This window comes from Dysidea avara, chromosome 3 (assembly GCF_963678975.1).
Source record: "Dysidea avara chromosome 3, odDysAvar1.4, whole genome shotgun sequence".
Taxonomy (NCBI): domain Eukaryota; kingdom Metazoa; phylum Porifera; class Demospongiae; order Dictyoceratida; family Dysideidae; genus Dysidea; species Dysidea avara.
In genome coordinates this window covers 26,444,731-26,465,165 of record NC_089274.1, presented here as the reverse complement: position 1 = coordinate 26,465,165, position 20,435 = coordinate 26,444,731, and the positions used below count along the sequence as shown (strand labels likewise).

The 20,435-nt window shown below is 39.2% G+C and overlaps 1 protein-coding gene across 1 annotated transcript; it reads left to right on the top strand.

The window, feature by feature from the left end:
* Nucleotides 1-11,512: 11,512 nt before the first annotated feature.
* Nucleotides 11,513-12,957, top strand: LOC136250543 (E3 ubiquitin-protein ligase TRIM71-like). The gene is made up of 2 exons (XM_066042761.1): nucleotides 11,513-11,600; nucleotides 11,808-12,957. Exon 2 carries the CDS (start codon nucleotides 11,815-11,817, stop codon nucleotides 12,490-12,492), a length of 678 nt encoding a protein of 225 aa, XP_065898833.1. The 5' UTR covers nucleotides 11,513-11,600; nucleotides 11,808-11,814; the 3' UTR covers nucleotides 12,493-12,957.
* The last annotated feature ends 7,478 nt before the right edge of the window (nucleotides 12,958-20,435 follow it).

Genomic DNA, 20,435 nt, shown 5'->3' with positions numbered 1-20,435 from the left:
AAAAAAAAAGACAGACTGCTTTATTAGAGTGTTTGAAAATCTTTCTGTCATATAACAGAGATTACCATACTGAGAGAAGATTGATGTATACAAACATCTTGAGTTGTTGATCAGTTGCCTATCTAACCAGTGAAATCCCTACAAGTGCAAATTATATTCATATGGCAATATGCAACAGTAAGCCTTTTCTATGTCGCATTAATTTTCTTTAACATGATTCATTATTGAAGGGAATTCATTAGCTCATACAGTGCACATAATAATTGTCTTCAAGGCAAACCCTTCAATTTTTTCAAGTGATCACTGTTTACTGTAAACAAATTAAATCCAAACCTGGCCGACTGCTTTATTAGAGAACTTCAAAATAGTTGTTTTGTATATCAGAAATAATTGTACTTAAAGTCAGTTGCTCTGTATTGCCTTCTTTAGTGGTCAGCTACTTAGTTATGAAATCCTTACAACTGTTAAGTATATTCATACCACTCAATGAGACAGGTATGACATATTTGGTTTCTTAAATGTTATTAAAGCAAATTCATTGGTCCATATGATGTATATAGCACTTTACTAAGTGTCTATACACACAAACGTTCTGAATGTGTTATGTGTATCAATGAAATCCATGAAGACTGTATTTACATACTCTAATAGAACATTCACTAATGTTGCAAAATTGTTTCCATATGAGCACATTCACTGGAATAACTTACCCCAAGAAGTGGTCTGTGCAGCATCAGTTGATGATTTTAAAAAATTGATTGATCATTATTCATCTAACACTATGTATATGTGTATGTAATTAGTTTACTTGTACTTTTTTACCTGTTGATCAGGTGTAACAGGCTGTTTAGCCTTACAAATTTACTGTAATAATTATACAACCAAGTACTAAGAATAATACGAAATGCGGTTAAAATTACGTAATAAATAAATAAATAATATATGTTTGAGAAAACTACAAGGCCTAGAGACATGAACTAAGCGGGGATAGATTCGCCTGTGAACAAAGGCACAACCGTATAATAAGTACGCCTGTTCGTCAGGGGCGTAGCCAAGGGTGGGCATGGGCGGGCATTTGCCCAACCATCAGAGTTTCTTGCCCAATCATCACAAACTTTTGCCCAACAATCACAAGTAGTTTAAGATTCACGCGAGGATTCACAACAGCACACAAAACAACCGTATTTTAATATTGTAAAGCGTAAGTGTACCTCATTTGTTGAACCATGACTTCGAAGAAGGGATCGAGATAGATGGTGTATCACGTGATTCATTAGGAGAAAATCCCTTGGGAAGTCCCTATAATGACACTTCATGTAGACGCACGTGCCACACTCCTTGCCACGGTTTAAATTCGAAATTTAAAATGGAGTCAAAGCATGGTACACTATACTGCAGACCTCTCAACTCTCATGAGACTCAAGTTTTTGGGCCTCTTCTCAAGGTCTCACGGTTAGGTGCTAATTTCTCAAGGTCATGCTCCAGATCTCAAAGAATTCTCAAGGTTTTCACTTATAAACAAAATTCAAACCCACAATCAAAAACTTTTCGTCAACTTAATATAAGAAATGGTACTCACGTGATGAACATTTAAAATTTATGGCGCTCAAATCTATAAAAGACTGGAGCCAACCTGTAACCCAAGGCTGTATTATAGCATGGTAAGATGACTTCTTGCTTTTGTTTAGTAGTAAATAAGTTTTTCTAGCATTAATCAACTTTGAATGGACTTGGTTACTAAGATAGACGGCGGGAAATATATCACGTGCCAGAGCAGAGGGCAGATTCTGACCTAGTGAAAGGATTAGTGATACCTACAATCATCACAAAGATAGGCATAAAGCTGAATAAGCAGACTTATGATTCACGTGATTCTACACCGTGCTTGGAATTCCAGGTTGCTTAGATTCTATGTGAAGATTAACACCATAGAACACAGAAATAAGCTGCAAATAACAGCAGTATGCATGCAGTATAGCTAGTTCATGCTTGTTGACATTCTATTTTTAATAAAATGTGTGTGCACTGTTGCACCTCTTCCAAGTTGAGAGGTAGAGAGGCACTGTTGCACCTCTTCCAAGTTGAGAGGCACTGTTGCACCTCTTCCAAGTAGATGTGTTGCACTGTTGCACCTCTTCCAAGTTGAGAGGTGCACACTGTTGCAGTGTGCACCTCTCAACTTGGAACTGGAATTAACCTTGAGACACCCCAAGGCCATGCACTTGGGGTGTCTCAAGGTTAATTCCAGTTCCAAGTTGAGAGGTATGCTATAGTCATGGTAGCTACTGTACCTCTAAGTCACAGTGAGTGATAATCATCAGTAGGATTCAGTGTGGATGGTGCTGGCATCAAAAGATTCCGTTTCAGTAGATTTGTCAAGCGTATTTTTTTGATAAGGAAAGTACCGTATAGCCTAACTTGCTGATAAAAAGAAAATGGGAAAATGTACTCTTCTAGATAACAATAATGGCATATGCAAATGGAGCTGGAAATGGAGAAAAGGTCAAGACGTTATAAAGTATCACATGCACAATTTGTATTGATTAACCGAGTTGTGGTTACACCAGATTCATGTAAAATGTATATTGGCTGCTATAAGTCTGGGACGAAGCTTTCTTGGCATGCTGATATTTGTGATAAGAGTCATAGTTCATAAATTAGCGCCCCCCTCCCCCGCCTTCAATTGGGGCCACGTAGCGTTTACTTGAAAAAGCATTACTCATCGCTGTGGTGATTGGTCTGTAAGCTATACTGTCAGTTGATTGTAGTAATATGTCATGAACTGTTTACATTGTTGGTTCTTGTAGGTTCAGCAGTTTGATGTCACATGATGCTCGGCTACGACGATCATCGGTGGATGCCTGCCCTACAAGTTTAATAGAATAGCAAGTAGCTAGTAAATGTTTGTATGCATGCAAGTAGCATTTATTTACATTATAGCATAGGTAGCTGTAGGTCTTGTGTGCATAAGAAGAACACTCATTTCTGTCAGAGGAATATTAGAGTTGATGCTTATTGTACATATGTCAGACCAATTTTGGAGTACACAGCTTTTGTTTGGTCACCCTATACCAACATTAATATTAAAAAATTAGAATCTGTTCAAAGGATAGCTGCTAGATATGTAATGTCTGATTTTAACAGATACAACACTAATTTATGAACTATGAATCTTATCACAAATATCAGCATGCCAAGAAAGCTTCGTCCCAGACTTATAGCAGCCAATATACATTTTGCATGAATCTGGTGTAACCACAACTCGGTTAATCAATACAAATTGTGCACGTTACACTTTATAGCGACTTGACCTTTCCTCCATTTCCAGCTCCATTTGCATATGCCATTATTGTTATCTAGAAGAGTACATTTTCCCATTTTCTTTTATCAGCAAGTTAGGCTATACGGTACTTTCCTTATCAAAAAAATACGCTTGACAAATTTACTGAAATGGAATCTTTTGCTGCCAGCACCATCCACACTAAATCCTACTGATGATTATCACTCACTGTGACTTAGAGATACAGTAGCTACCATGACTATAGTGTACCACGCTTTGACTCCATTTTAAATTTCGAAGCCAAGGAGTGTAGCACGTGTGTCTACATGAAGTGTCATTATAGGGACTTCCCAAGGGATTTTCTCCTAATGGGTCATGTGATACACCATCTATCTCGATCCCTTCTTCGAAGTCATGGTTCAACAAATGAGGTACACGTTTACGCTTTACAATATTAAAATACGGTTGTTTTGTGTGCTGTTGTCAATCCTCGTGTGAATCTTAAACTACTTGTAATGGTTAGGCAAAAGTTTGTGATGGTTGGGCAAGAAACTCTGATGGCTGGGCAAATGCCCGCCCATGCCCACCCTTGGCTACGCCCCTGGTCCGTAGACGAAAACCTGTTTTTGGAACCCAAAATCATGCTCAAATAATGCAGTGACAGGAAACCTACCTCACCAATCGAACTACCAATGCTTTTAGGTGAAGGTTTACTCACAGAGGAAGATTGAACTCCAGTATTGCGATAAAGGATCAAGTCTTCTGAGAGTTACAGCTCATAATGTCAGATTTTGCAGATATTTCGATCGATTTCTACCCCAAGAAGGCAATGGAATTTATTGCCGCTGCAGCTGTATTCAAGTGAGAGTTAGCCCAACATGTAACAGCAGTTAGCAAATTATTTTGAAGAAGTCAAATTTTTACATTGGAAACCCTAACGAAGGGGAAAAAAACGAAGAAATCACCAAATTTTGAAGGCTTATATTTCACAATTGTGTTAAGCATTCTTGCTAAAATTTGGTATGTGGAGTCTTGAAGGTAGAGGGCGTTTGCAGCATAAAAATGATTCCAATTCGAGAAGGGAGCACGGAGCTACGTATGCGTGAAAACTGCATTGTTTCTTCCTGTAAATACAGGGGCGTAGCTAGCCTTCAGGGTTGCCCCAGGCACAGCCTGAGTCCCCCACGCAAGCTACTTAGTAAAAATGCGAGCCCATCTCTGTGGACTCTTTATTACACATTTGCTTTTGAAAGATTGTTTTAAAGTGCTATGTGTACTTAGCTTGCTACCACACTGCTGTTTATGCAGCTAAGCTGTTAATACATATTTTTTAATTTATTTAAAGGTATATATAAATACCTATTGCAATTACAAACAACTATTACAACTACATAAACTACAGCTAGCTACAGGGGGAAACTATTACTAGGGGAAAAGGGGATTGTCATCATCATCCGAGCCCTGAAGGGCCCAGTACCTCAAGATCATCTTAGCATTGTTGGACCACAGTTGCACAGACAGTTGTTGTAGCAGTTATTAATATTACCGCATGAATATTACAGAAGCAACTGACTTAATGCTCCAGCCCTAGTAACGACTTCTTTTTCACTCTTCCATACTTGTATACAGCTTTTCTTTAGGCATACTTCATATATCCAAGTACTTTATATATTCAACACTAATACTTTAGTCGAGATTTTAGTCTTGCTTCCGGAATCCTCGACGATAACATGACCGCAGCTCTTCCCACCACGACTTGGAAGATGACGGTAGCCATATCAGTTTTCCATCGATCTACCATTACGTCCAGTATACTGTTTTCAACTAAGAAAGTTCACCAAAATCGCATGTGCTCAATCCAAGATCACTCAAATTTCAAAATGTAAACACGTGATGATGTGCATTGTATAAAATTTTACTTAATTGATGAAGGAATCTCCAGAATATGCAATCTTTGATGATAGCAACTCCTCAAAAGTGTCACAGATGTGCAAAAAAGAGCAAGTATGTATTTTAGTCTGTTTCAGCAGGGGCGTGCCAGGGCGGGCACTGCAGTTTACTATGCTCACAGCCCGGGCACCAGCAGTGATTACTTGGGCCTGTGCCCGGGCACCAGCAGTGATTACTTGGGCCTGTGCCCGGGCAGGCCCGGGTGTAGCTACACCCCTGTGTATATATACTCACAGTGTGGCGCGCCAGCTTTCTTGGCCACACACACACTACCATGTGTCTTGATATGATTGGTGAACTCACACATACTACATCAAAAGAAAGAATGATGCCAGACTTATTTAATGTTTCTTCATCTGAATATGTGACCCAGTCTGAAAAAACCGGTCTTATTGCCCATGTTAGCAGATTCGATTTTTCACCCAGGACACACAGCTACATGAATAAACTATCTAATTCCACATTTAAAATTAGCTAGACTTGAGTGGTCTGGTTTTGCTGGCTGCCTTTCCCAAGCCCAGTGGCGATTCGTACGTGTGGTGTGGGGCCTTAATGGAGCTCTGGTCAGCCTGGGAATGACTGTATGTGGCTGTACAGCTCTGTGGTGTTGAATAAGTACCTCTGCTGTGAATTTCCTTTCATTTTAACCAGTTTTGAGACCTCAATGACTCAAAACTTGGCCTAATTCATCCCTTGGCCTTCCTTTTCAATTTTTGAACACCATCTTGCCCGCCTTCCAGGGCCCCCGCCTCCCACCCAATTTGCAGCTTGCCTGATACAGTCAACCTCGGTATAAAAACTATCTAAAATGGCAGGAAACTTAGTTGTTGGCTACTTGCACAGTGGATGCTCTGGAAGGTAAGGAATTGGTGTAAAACGTGTGAAAATTTGGTACACATAACTTCAACCATTGGCGAGCTACGACACACTAAATACTTAAAACCGGCATTTCTCGATAGGCGATAAGCCCGGTTTTGTCAGACTGGGTCACATATATTCTCCAACTATCAATTACTGACTTGAAAGTGAAGTGGCCATTATGCTTCAAGGGAGAGACACACAGGCACTCACTGTAGGTAGATCTGTAAAGTCTAAGTCAAGGGTCAAGGCCACCAAATTTATGCCAAGTTAACGGTCAAGGGTGAAAATTTCCAACCTACAATCGAGAAGTACTGAAATATCATTGCTAGACCACTGGTCAAAGATTGAAAAAGGCTCTTAGTCACAGGTCAAAGTGAAATTTCGGTGGGTCAAGACTTTGACCACAGTCGCAGATCTACCTTACAGTGAGTGCCTGTGTGTCACCCCCTTGTGCTTTGCTTTCAGCTACATTTACCACAGTATGTAAATGGATGCATCATGGACTTTCTTTTGTCCTCCTTTGTGCTCCATTTCTTTTTGCTGACAGCCCAAGGTGTCATTTCACAGATGGCTTCCTATGTTTGCAAACAGGTATTTTGCATGGCAACTGGATTGTAAAATTGATTGCAGAGGCACTTCTCCTACTGTTCCTTTATGTGTACTGCTATGAAACAGCATGCCTGTCGGGCTGAATGATGTCAAACAGTGAAAAATCAAGTCTGTAGTGCTGATTAGCTGCTATTAAGTTAAGCTTGTTTGAAGGAGTTAATAAGTCAGTCAGTCGGTTAGTCAGTCGGGCAGTAGAAAATTCCAAAATCTAAAATTTCATAGCAATCTATTGGAGGCATTTAAGGGTCATACCAAGACCATTATTTACTCTTGGTCATACTGAAGGCACTTTTGGGTTTGATTATACCTAACCAATACTGCCAAGGTGCCAGGGAGGGTATTGTGAAGCTGGTTTTGGGATACGTTTGGCTAGAAAAACCCACACCTCCATGATCCCTAATAATACAGTACTACCATATTGTTGCTTACAAACAGACTACCACAACCAGCTACAGAAAACGTATCAGCTGCTCACTAAAACTTTATTTCAGTTACGTATTTAAAATTATCATTCAATTGTGATGGTTTTTTCTTTTCTCATTGTGTTCGCAAAATGAAATCCCAATGGTATCACCATGGATGCAGGGTAGAGTGGACTCCAGGTGATGGTTGTAATGCTGGTGGGGGTGCATTGCCTAATATGTGCGCACGGTGCCCAAGGGCAAGTGCATACATATCAGGACAATGCATGACTTCCAGTGTTGCAACTAATGCGTTACACTTCAAAGTAAGTTTTTAAAGCCTTTGAAGATACTTTTTAAAGTAGTTGTAACAGACATGCCAGCTCTCACGCATTAGGCGTGTGTCTCACTCTTTGGTGGTTAGTAATCTCACGCTCTCACACCTAACCCTTTGTTTTCTCACTCTTTCAGCTTAGTTCTCACGTCTAATCTGCTTCGTAGTTAGCCCTGTGCTTAAAATTGGACAGTCTTGTGCTTATTTATGCAACTTTGAGCATGCAGCGACCTTTTTTTGGTCTTCACTACCAAAAGTCCTGGAGCTGCACTTGAGTTTAGTCCACATTGCTGGTAGTATTTTAGGTCTCACTCCTAAAATTGTTGAGAGGTTGTCATCTCTGGTTTTAAGCCTTTCAATTTACAGCTGGTAGGGCCTCGTTTATCCGGACCTCAAGCATCCGGACACTCGATTAACCAAACGGGTCTGAAGTACTGCAGTACTACATGTGACTAATAATATTACCCCAGCCTCCAACGCACAGACCCTCGCATGACCTTTGTGTGGGCAGCTGGGGACGAGACCAAAAGCACGTCGGAGGCTGGGGACGAGACTAAAGTGGTTGCAGTTATTACCTTGCCAGCTGGAGGGCAGCCATTCAAAGACATTGGCATATAATTAGATTGTCTGATGATGGTTTGGTGATAATCATTCGTTAATTTGTTGATAGTTTGGTGGTGACCACAGACCAAATTTGCCCTAGCAGACAGTGGGGTAACCTACTGGTAACCTACTTGTATTGAAGTGCTAAGTGCTCTTATTACAGTGTTGACCATTAGTAGCATTGAATATTAAGTAGCTAAAGTCTTTGAGCAGGCTGTAGGACCAGGTGTCCTACAGACCTTCAGCACTTGTGCTGTAAAGCATTAATAAATAAATAAGAAATCATCATTTAACAGGTATGTAGTGAATAAATGACTACATTTATGCATGCACTAATGGCATGTAACTAGATTGCTTGATGGTGGTTTTGGTGGTAATCATTGGTTAATTTGTTGATAGTTTGGTGGTGACCACAGAACAAACCCTAGCAGACAGTGGGGGTAACCTACTTGTATTAATGAAGTGCTAAGTGCTCTTATTATAGTGTTGACCATTAGTAGCATTGAATACTATTATAGTGTTGACCATTCAATGTGTCGCATTGAATACTATCATTTAACAGGTGTGTGGTATGTAGTGAATAAATGACTGCATTTATGCATGCATTAATGAATGATTCAAAGTTACAGATTATCCAAAGTTATGAGCAAGGCTTGGCCCCACCGGTGGGTTCGGATAAACAAGGTCCCACTGTACTGTTAAAGTAGTTTTAAGCTACTAAATTCACTTTTTAAAGTTATAATGCCTTTGATGTGCCAGGCCACATGGACACATGCTAAAACATGTTGGGGCGAGCCTGAGCTGTGTTTTATGCGACACATTTAATTGAATTGTATACCTTTCTGTAGTGATGCACATATATTGATCACAAGGATACAGCAGATGAAAGACGTGGATTTAAGAGGGACTCACAAGTGCTACAAAATTTGGAATTTGTTGTCCATTGTTAATGCACATATATAGAACAGCATAGAAGTGTTGAAGTCACCAAATAAAGACTGTGTGACATTCTACATGCTCGTAAATTATTTACTGTTAACATGTGTATTAATTATAAATGCAAAGATCATACTCTCTACGCCTAGCCAGTCTATCAGTACAAATTGGTTATCTACGGAATGTTCTACGGAATATTATGTGGGCCTATTGGGATGATTGTGCCTTGCATCTATTTGCTCAGGTGTTTCCGCTGCTTGTCTGCGGGGTCTGTCCGCTCTCTCCTCGTGTCACATCGCTCTCCACATTGGTCGCCATGTGAAACAATGTGCACATGTGGTCAGTGGTAGCATGTGCTGGTATCTATGTACTTGCACGCCTTGTTTTGGTGTCATTTCATGATGTCCGTATGCTTGCACGCCTTGTTTTGGTGTCGTTTCATGATGTCCGTATGCGTGGCGCTCGCACGCTCCAACCTAATATAGAATTTGATCGTTTTTTATTGTATGTGTCTGCTTATCATTTCATGATGTCATGTATGTGATGCTCGCTCGTACCAACCTAATATGAAATTTGATCATTTTTCTCGTATGTGTCTGCTTATCGTTTCATGATGTCCATATACGTGATGCTCGCACGTACCAACCTAATGTGGAATTTGATCATTTTTTCTCGTGTGTGTCGGTAAGCGTGCTGCTCACACATGCCATTTCCAGCTGGTGTGGGGGCGAGTCAGAGTTACTATATCTACTATAACACTAGTACTTACTATGTAAGGTTTTCAAAATGTATAAGAAACCTATATCACCAAGAGACAGTTTTGATTGTGGGATTCAGTTGGTCTCAATTGAGAGCCACAGGAGGCTCAATTGTAAGCCACAGGAGATCACTGAAACCCACAATGTAAAGTGCATCTTGCTCATATAAATTTATATCTTTTTACTACAGTATTCAATAATAAGAAGCATTAAAACTGTACAGTTTGTGGAATGCACACTGTACAGTGTGAGTTGTCAGCACACTTTGCAGGGTGACATCTGGATGTTGCACTGCTAAGTGTGCCACATCACATTTGTAGCATAAAGAATTCCTTTGATCCGAGGTGTGAAAGTGTTACATTATCAAATTGTATTATAGCCATGTGTGGGCACCCTACTGTCTGTCTACTTGTATATAGGCGCCACCATTCCTCAACATATTCGCAATGAATTTCACTTATCATACAGTACGATAATAACTGTATAGTAGGGACCACAAAGGAGTAGGCGTGGCCCACGAAATAACATCACCTAAAAAACCAGCCTCTATTTTCCCTAACGACAATAAGGCAGTATTGGTGAGGTAAAACCAAGCTTTCAGATTGACCCGAAACACTTTCAACAAGTTGCTACGGAATTTAAAAAAAATTAATTTGACAGAATTTTCTATGACTGACTACGTAAGTAAGTAACTGACTGACTGATGCCTTCAGACAAGCATAACATGATAATGGCTAAAGCTACAGGCTTGATGTTTTCACTGTTTGACGTCGCTTCGGCCTGACAGGTGCCTTTTGGCATACCACAGTACGTACAATGCATTCTTCATGGACTTACCAGTGTCCTCCTTTGTGTCCCATTCATCTTTGTTGACAGGGAAAGGTGTCAATTTGGCGCGGGCACGTGATGGCTTCCCTTCAAAACAAAAATCCTTTGTATTTTTCATAGTGGCTATTTTGATTGCCAAGGTGCTTTTCAACAGTTCTTGATTCGTATTGTTGTGTAACGGGTTGAACATAGCCGACAGCAAAGCGTAATGGATAGTTCACTTTTCAGATGATAATTGATATAACTGGGGCGAGTGGCATCATTTCTTTTGGTATGCGTAGATTGTAGAAGTGCTTCCAGAAAAGTTCTTGATTCGAAATGCCTAACAGGTTGAACACAGCTGACAATGAAGTGTAATGGATACTTCACTTTTCAGACAATAATTGATATAGCTGGGGCTCATGGCACCATTTCAGATGTGGTATGCATGGGGTTCACCAGTCATAATAACATTATTTACAAAAAAAGTTAACAAACAAGTACACAAAAAAATTTGGAATTTTCAACTAGAGTTGTGCTCACAGTAGGGATATAACACTTCTTATTGTTTTACTGTGATTTAATATCATGGACTACTCCAACTTGTTTCAGTACTTTTTATTGATGTGATATGGTCCATATTCTAGTTGAAAATTCCAAATTTTTTCATGTACTTGTACTATGTATATACTCCAACAAATCATGGGTGTTAGTACTTCCTGTCAGCAAATAAAAAGCACTATACTGAGGTAGACAATAGGGTAGACACTTGCATGGCTGTAATATATAGTTTAATGTGATACCGGTATCCTGTATCCATGGTGACATACCATGCTGATTTCCTCTTGTAAATGCAATGATGCTCTTCTGAGAAACACATGTCTGTTAAAGGAAAATGATGTCACAGTTGAATGATTATAAAAATTAACAAAGCTTTCAGCAAACAGCTGATAGGTTTGTGACTATAAATAGACAGCAACACAGCCAGTTTATTTCAGTGCACTTATCAGCTATCACCGTGATCAAGTATCTAAGCAGTTTAGTGAACTTGTAACAATAAAGTGAGTCATGTATATTGATAGCAGCTACTGTATATGTGTTTGCAGTTTGCATCTAGTAATACTATACAAGCAATTGATTTATGTACTCAGTAGTGTAGGCTGTGTAGCCATAGTATTACATGTTTGTGTACTACATGCATTGAGTGGTATAGCTAGCTTATATGTATAGATATATATGATTTTCACTGTTTGTGTCATTTAACACAGAACATTGATGATGGACAAAAAAGTCACCAACAGCAAAAATTCCAACATTATACCTGAGGATTATGCAAGGTACCTGACAATGGGTTGGCCTAGTGAGACAAAAACAAACAAAGGTGAAATGGGCCGTGTCTATTCCATTGCTTTTGACAAGGATGGTACATGGGCAACAACCGACTATTCCAACAATTGTGTATACAAATACAATGATGATAGCAGCTTGAGTCAAAGATTTGGTACCAAAGGTAAAGGCAATGGCCAGTTTGAACATCCATCTGGAATTGCATTTGGCAGTGACGGCTCTCTTTATGTTGCTGAAATCAAGAATAACAGGGTGCAAAAGTTTGATATCAAAGGAAAGTACTTGCTCCAGTTTGGTAGTAGAGGATGTGGACAGTTGAGGCAACCAACTGGGATTGCAGTTCATGAAGACAGAGTACATGTAGCAGACACAGGCAATTCACGTATTGCAGTGTTCCAAAACAATGGCACCTTCTGTGGTACTATAGGAACTTCGTATCTTAGTCAGCCTCATGATGTAGCCATCAGTGATCACTTGTTTGTTGTCGATGTTAGTCATCGTTGTGTATACAAGTTTACCCTTGATGGACATTATGTTGACAAGTTTGGTGATCCAGGAATGAACTGGGGTCAGTTATGCCAACCAAGGAGTCTAGCCATGCATTGACCCTGAAGGATACATCTTTGTGGCTGACACTTACAACCAACGAGTATCAATATTGATGGCGACAGTGAGTGTGTTCACATATTTGGATCATGTGGGAGCAAAGTAAGCCAATTCTGCTGTCCACAAGGTGTAGCCATTAGTCCCAAAGGTGGATTATATGTCTGCGATCATCGCAACCAAAGAATCCAAATATTTCCAACCACATGCAGTTGAAGCAGATATAAAGTGTGAATGTACTTTGATATAGCTAAAGGCTTAATTTGCAGTATATATCACAGCATACTCTGTAACACGATTATTATATTCAGTACGTAGTTGGTTGGATTTGTTGTTTATTCATGTGTATAGTTTTATATTGCTGTTTCTATTGTATGTACTTCATGTAACATGTCATGTAACATTCATCTTATTGTTTATAATTGAGATTTGTTACCATCATGTGCAGATAATTATTTATGCACTTCTTTAAATGTATTTAGAATGTATTGATACAAAAGAAAACAGCTAATAACTCTCGAACTGAATTACCTAACTGTATGTATGTACAGTATTACTGTATAAAGAACGACTGAACACCCATCCTTCTGGAGAAAGGCTGAATGTGGTATTTGACTGTCAATCGGGTGGAGTGCAGACCAGTCATATTTCACTTTACCTTATTTTCAACTTTGTAAAGCACAAGCCAAAGCATGCTGTCAAGTCATCAGTACATTGTAGTGTTCAGTTTCCTCTTCATCTCCCATCTTGTTGCACTGTACAGAGTTCTAGTTCAAGTTGAAATAAAATAGTGGATTATCTATGGAGACGCCTTAAAATATGATGGAATCTTGTATGTCACATTGTAAAGTTGGTATTGGGACCAAACCAAGTATGTATGCTCTTCACACTTCACAATCATCACCACACGAAATTATAACAACAATGCGTCATGCAATGTGAGCACATTGCTGAAATTTTAATACATCTTACGTAGCTGTTTTTCCCTCAGGGTATTTAATTAATATTAACTGTTACTAATAGCCTTCAGGGTATTTTGGCAGGTCAATTAGTACAACAAGTGGGCCAAACATGTCATATGACATGCTAGCAAGCAAAATGCAACTAGCTTGCAGGGCTGGCCTTACTTAGCATCCCTACATGAGGCCCCTCCTTAATCGGCAGAAAACAAAATATACATGGATATTAGAGATGTTGTAAAACATGGAATGTGGAATGGACTGGAATGGTAGTATGTTCCTTTGATAAAATATTTTGACTAATAAATTGGCTATATGTTTAATCATACTCATGAAAGGTCTATAGATCTAGAGTAACCATCTATTTTTGGAAGTGCTCAGTCACTAAACTGATTGTCCTGAGAAATGGCAATGCATTCTAGAATCTGTGTACAGGATATTTGCTATGCAGATTTGCTCTGAACAACTGCTAACCTTATTAGTGTGCTACCAGTGTGCAGGGCCACTTAAAATGAAGGTGGGGGCAATTGGAGCAATCTTTTCCTGCCCTGGACTGTTTCTTTGAGACCTGGTGTACTTTTCCATATTGTACGGGGACCCTCTTTTATCTCTACCCCTTTTCCCTGCCATTGTGCTCTGCCAGGGTGGTTTGTGGGATAAGGCAGGAGTCATCTAGGCATATTTATTTCATCAGATTATTTCGTCTATCTGAGAGGACACTGGTAAGGCCAACATGCGTAAGGGGCAGAAAATATAAGTAGGGCCCTTACAGTCCACCAAATGCATTTTTACTGGGCCCCCAAACAGGCCAGGGCAGCTCCAGTTACCCCTCCCCTTCACCTAGCTGGTTGGTAACATTTTCATACGGTGAGTAACTAACTGTTCACAGCAAATTTGCATAGCAGATGTTCTTTGCACAGATACTTGCCTAAGCGCCCAAGGACACAATACACCTACATAGTCTATAGACCTTACATGAATTTAAGCATAGCTAATTTATTAGTTAACAAACGAACATACTACAATTCCATTCCTTTCCAGATTTTACAAAATCCCTGGATATTATGCCTAAGTAGATGGTATTCATATACAAATTTTTAGAAATGCCCTACCATAACATACAGTATTTTGGCTGCATAGAAGAGAAGTACGAATGCAATTGGCTCTATGAATAGTATATTAAAACATAAACACATGGTCAATCTAAAAGTTTGAGGCCCTTTCAAAAGGATTCTCAACAATACATGCACCTTTTTACTTATCTGACATTTTAGTGCATAAAATGTTTACTTAGCTAATACCTTTCAAAATGTACACTTTTCTTGTACAGTGTACCATGGTATACCAGGTTTATTAGTTCATAGTTATTTGTAGCACGCTAGTTTGCTCGCAGATGTAGAGAGCAAATAGACATCTACATGTACACTTGGATAGGCATATTCTGATATGTATTTTATTATAATCAGTTATGTAAACTTACATAACATCTGATTCAGTCAGTGTTCTTAGAACTAAAAAGGATACCGTATATGACCGTATAGAAGCCCTGGCGTTTATTTCCTATAAATCATTTTTGACCCGGCGTTTAAACGAGATCGGCGTTAATTTGGACCCGGGCGTTTATTTCTTACTAGCCACTCGTTGAGAATGACAGGTGCCAGTACAAGTACCTACGAAATACGAAATCCATAGCCCATCACGTACATAAACCCATTTGGACTCCTCTGCTGGGTGAAACATTGAAAGTCGGGCGGAAAGATGACAATGACCATGATAAATACGCTATGGCCATCACCAAAAGAGAAGGCATAGTCGAACAAGACAAGACATCACAAGACTGGTGACGAGACATCACTGTATAGTTAGCAGCTGAAACAAGTTTAGAACTCCTTTCAGTGCATATCATTAGCACCCCGGCGTTTAAATGAGCCCCGGCGTTTATTATGACAGTCCCCTAGGAGGAAACAGATACAGTGGCTATATGTGCCTCTACATTGGAATTGTACTGCACTGACTATCGATATACTTTGTTTTTATTAAAAGATGTATTAGTAAATGTTATAGTGTACCTTCACATAAATTAGAAGCTATTTGCAACTGTCAGTGTCTGAAAGTAGAACTGTCTCATAATATGATTAGCTGTCTCATAATTATGGACATTTACATGTCAGGAAGCCATACAAAGAAATTCTGCTCTCTTACAAGCAATATCTGTCAAATTTTAATATTCTATATAGAACATATTGGTGTGTACCTGGTCCAAATTTTATTGCTTTATGTGCTTTATTAAAATCCAAGTTAGAGGATATTGAAATGGTTTGCACATTTTTTTGTCTCATAATATGTATACTGTCTCATAATATGTACAGTCTCATAATTATGTACACCGACAACATTGAGACACCTTACATGTTCTCATCATTGGATTATGCCATATGGCTAATTGTTTAAGTGTCCCATAATAGGACACTTACCTTACAGAGATTATTCATTGTTATGAATATAGTTTCTATAAACCATTTCCTTTCCACGCAAAGCCTAAAGTTGGGTGGAGTCGGTTAGCCTTAAAATTTATGAGTGTCATAATTGTCTGACCACATTGCCGACGTAAACAACATGGCTTCATGCTGTTGATAACCCATGATGATGATTGACATTGCAGCTCACAGTATTTGACTTTGTTGTTGTGTGTATCCAAGATTAGCTACTCTACAGTCTACAAACTAGCTGTATATGGTGTGGTGTGTGTAATAATTTATTTGTGGATACCACATATTGTTTGTGAGAAGCCATAAGCATCCATACATGTTCACAGCATAGGTTTCATCATGGGATACAATCATGAATACCATGCAGGCCTGTACGCAGGAATTTCAAAAGGGGGGTTCTAAATTGAAGCGGTAGGCAATCCCAGACACTGAGAAAGGTTTAATATTCAATGTCCTGAGAATATCCTGAAATTGCTTAAATGTAGAAATGCATGCACTGATTAAATAAATTTCTCACACATCATTGTGTTGACACAAATTCCTCTCAACATGGTGTAGTGCAAATTAGAGATTAAAATATGGTGTAGTGCGTGTACACTCTATTTCAGCTCAGTATAAGCTAAACATTACATTTCACCATTATCCAAACATGGATGATAACCATAATAAAGTTCAGTTAATATGAAAACAACTGACAGATTCACACACTTGACACTATAGAATTCATATCATTGAATGCAACAAGCCAGGCTTACTTGTTGTTGTAGTTGTTGTAATAGTTAACAGGCTATCAGTCACAGTGTCCATCCAGTCTAGTGTTCATCATTGCTATTCCAGGCTCTTATTAGAAAATATTTAACAAATTACGATTGGAATTAATCGAAATAATAATTGGGGCGAGCCTGAGCGAGCCCCAGTATTGTCAAGTGGCCATGGTACGCGCGTGCACGAAAATTCCCTAAAGAAACCGGAAAGCCCCACACTTGGTAGTTGAAATGGTACGTACGTTGCGTGCACGAAAATTCCCAAAAGAAAACGGAATGCCCCACACTTGATGGTTGAAATGGTACGTACGTCGCGTGCACGAAAAGAAACCGGAAAGCCCCACACTTCAGTGGCGGATCTAGAATTTATAAAGGGGGTTTCCTTTAGAAAGTGGAGATATACACTGACATGAGATATGCAAAAGTTTGCACTACCTTGTCTGGTTTGGTAAGGTGAGACCAAAAAAAAAAAAGGTCACAACCTATTGATAGTACATAAAATACCTGAAATAACTTGTTACACACTGCTTTAATAGCTACTGTGACTGCTCTATTAGAGTATCTCGATCGAGGCGCACACCGCAATAATTAAAGCATTTAATTGTTACGCAATCAATTTTCAAAGGGGTTTCCGTGGAAACCTTGAAACCCCCCTAAATCCGCCACTGCACTTGGTAGTTGAAATCAATCTCGCTATGCGCAGATTCACCATTCCGTATATTGTCGCGGAATACGATTTACGGTGTATTACCACAATGGTGTGGCGTTCAATGTGTTGTGTTATGCGCGTGTTAAATGTCTGAAACGTGGAGTTGAAGTGCAAGAAGAGGCAAGCGAAAGCATCCCCATCGAGGTTTGTTTATGATTATGATTATATTATATTGGAAAGACAGCAATGTACTGATATACATCCAATAATATCAGACATGCCAACTCTTACGCATTAGGCGGGAGTCTCACTCTTTGGCTAGTAATCTCACGCCTAACCCTCTGTTTCTCACTCATTCAGCTTAGTTCTCAAGCCTGATCTGCTTCGTAATTAGCCCTGTGCTTAAAATTGGGCAGACCTGTGCTTATTTTTGTACTTAGAACATGCGACAACCTTTTTTTTTTTTTTTTTTTTTGGTCTTCACTACCAAAAATCCTGGAGCTGCACTTGAATCTGGTCCACATTGCTGGTAGTGTTTGAGGTCTCACTCCTAAAATTGTTCAAAGGTTGGCATCTGTATAATATAAATTGACTTATAAATGTTGGTCCAGGAGTTTGTCATAACTAGATGGTGGCAGTTCATTCCATTCTTTAGTAGTTCTGTAAAAAAAATCATTCTTGATAATGTTCTTTGCATAAGAAGTAAATCTCGAACTACACTTTTTCCTTTGTTTAATATATATCAAATCATTGGGTTCAGTCATGTTACATGCCTGTAGTAATGCACCTATCAATGTCAAGCCCCACCTACCCCAGGTCGGGCAGACGTGGGGATTGTTGGGGATTTGCAAATGTGAGAACGCAAATTCCCCACCCCTGGGGACAACTTTGAGTTACAAATCCCCTACTAATTATCCCGGAATCACAACAGTATGGAAAAGTACAGATATTCGTGTGGCAAATGCCCCTACCTGGGGACAACCTTGGGTGACAAATCCTCACCTGCTGCCCGAAAACCTGCTTCTTGGCATGCTTCAAATATTTCTTGGCCATGATCTTTCTGCTCATCACCCATGACCAGTGGGAAAGTTTTCAAAAGTACCCCGTAAGTGTGAATTAGCACCAACTATGAATACCAATCACATTAATCATTATTCTCAGATGCAACATCACAAATGGAGTACCAGTAGTACATATACTTGCAGTAATACCTACTCTGACAAACGTCTGGTCGCAGAAAATACAGAGCTAGTGTGTTGATAAGTGCACACAACAATTGCCACTCCCACCATTGCCACTCTCACCATTATTCATTGCATGCTTGGCAATGTCATCAAGAGAGAAAACCATCAATTATGAAGTGATGAAAGTACATAAATTACAGAGTACATAAATTACAGAAAGTGTGATAGTCCTCGGTCACATGCCAGGAGCGGATCTAGGATTTATAAAAGGGGGGGCTAACTCAAGGTACTAATCTCTTGGGTAGAGGTGTGCAAAGCACAGTTCCCAGCATGCTGGGTCTGGGGGCATGCCCCCCCAGGAAATTTTTGAAAAATAGATGCTAAAACACTGCAATTTGGAAACATTTCTACATAAAATTCATAATATTTTCTGCCTGTAGATATTTTATATACTACCTTTAGATTATAGGTATGGCTCTCTAAAGCATTTTACTACTGGAAAAGTTTGGGTAGGTACAGACAACCAAGTACATGATGTACCCCTCTCATAATTGCATAACACTGAATAGGTGCATGTTAGAATAATAATGTGGAACATGGAAAATTTTGAAATTTGAACAATACAAGATTGAATCTGAGAGCATTTTCAATGGAAATTGTGTACCTGAATTAAGTATTGCCATACATATTAACTACACAAGTGGATGAATGAAGCCCTTTAAACAAACCAATGCACTTCATAGTATGTATAGGTGCAGGAAGATTTGGAAAAATTCCATAACAGAACCAACTATAGTATGTTCACGTTGAGCTGAACCCTCAAAAACATTTAATAACTCATGGATGCAATTACACACGATCTTGAAATTTGGCTCATTTGTAGTACTGCTTGACCCGTTAAAAATATTTCAAAATCTTGTTGTTCAAATGTTAGACATAATATTTACGGTCAATCAAAATTTTCACAATACATTTCCTATGGGGAAGCCATATAAGTACAGTGCCCAATACAGCCCTTTCCCAAACTTGTAATGGAGCCAAACCGTACGTGTCTGTTGTTGACACCTTTGCTGTTACCAATAATCATCTGGTTGGCTGAAATGTTAACTCTGTTGAGAAAAAATCCACTTTTAATTTTTAGCCATTTTTCAGGATTCAGCTCAACGTGAACATACTATACATGTTTCCAGTGAATGTTCTATTAGAGTAGTTAGCTGACTGCTCTATTAGAGTATCTCGATCTTGTACACCTCCAATGCTGATCCGGGTACTTGTTGCATAAACTTTAGCATAAATCCACTGATAATACCTTGAAAAGATGTTTATAAGGTGGTTTTATGAGTATTTGCATTATTAGTGATCATATAATTATGCTAAGACAAAATTTCATTATAATACTCAGCATATTGATCAAGTAAAGCCTAAATATGAACGGGGGGCTTCAGTCCCCAAAGTCCCCCCCCCCCCTGGATCCGCCCCTGCATGCGACCACGTGTATGATCCTAAGGAAGAACCTGCGTGGGCATGGCAAAGGTGTGAATATAAAAATGAAATAAAAAAGAAGCTATATAAATTAGCTAATACTAGTCACATCCAGCCACTCTTTATTACTCCCAGCCAAAAATATCCTCTCAGAGGCTAGAATACTTTGGTAGGCATGATGTTATCATTGGCACAATGCCAGACATAGCTAGCTACAGTACATTACTACAGGCATATGTAACATGACTGAGCCCAATGATTCGATATATAGCTATTCTATCATCACACAGCAATGGCGGATCCAGGATGGGGCATTTGGGGCAAATGCCCCCCCCTCCCTCAGTGGAAGAGCCATAGCTACTTCTTTTGATAGCAATACTATACACCTTGTCATAGTTGTCAGACCAAAATCAATTTAT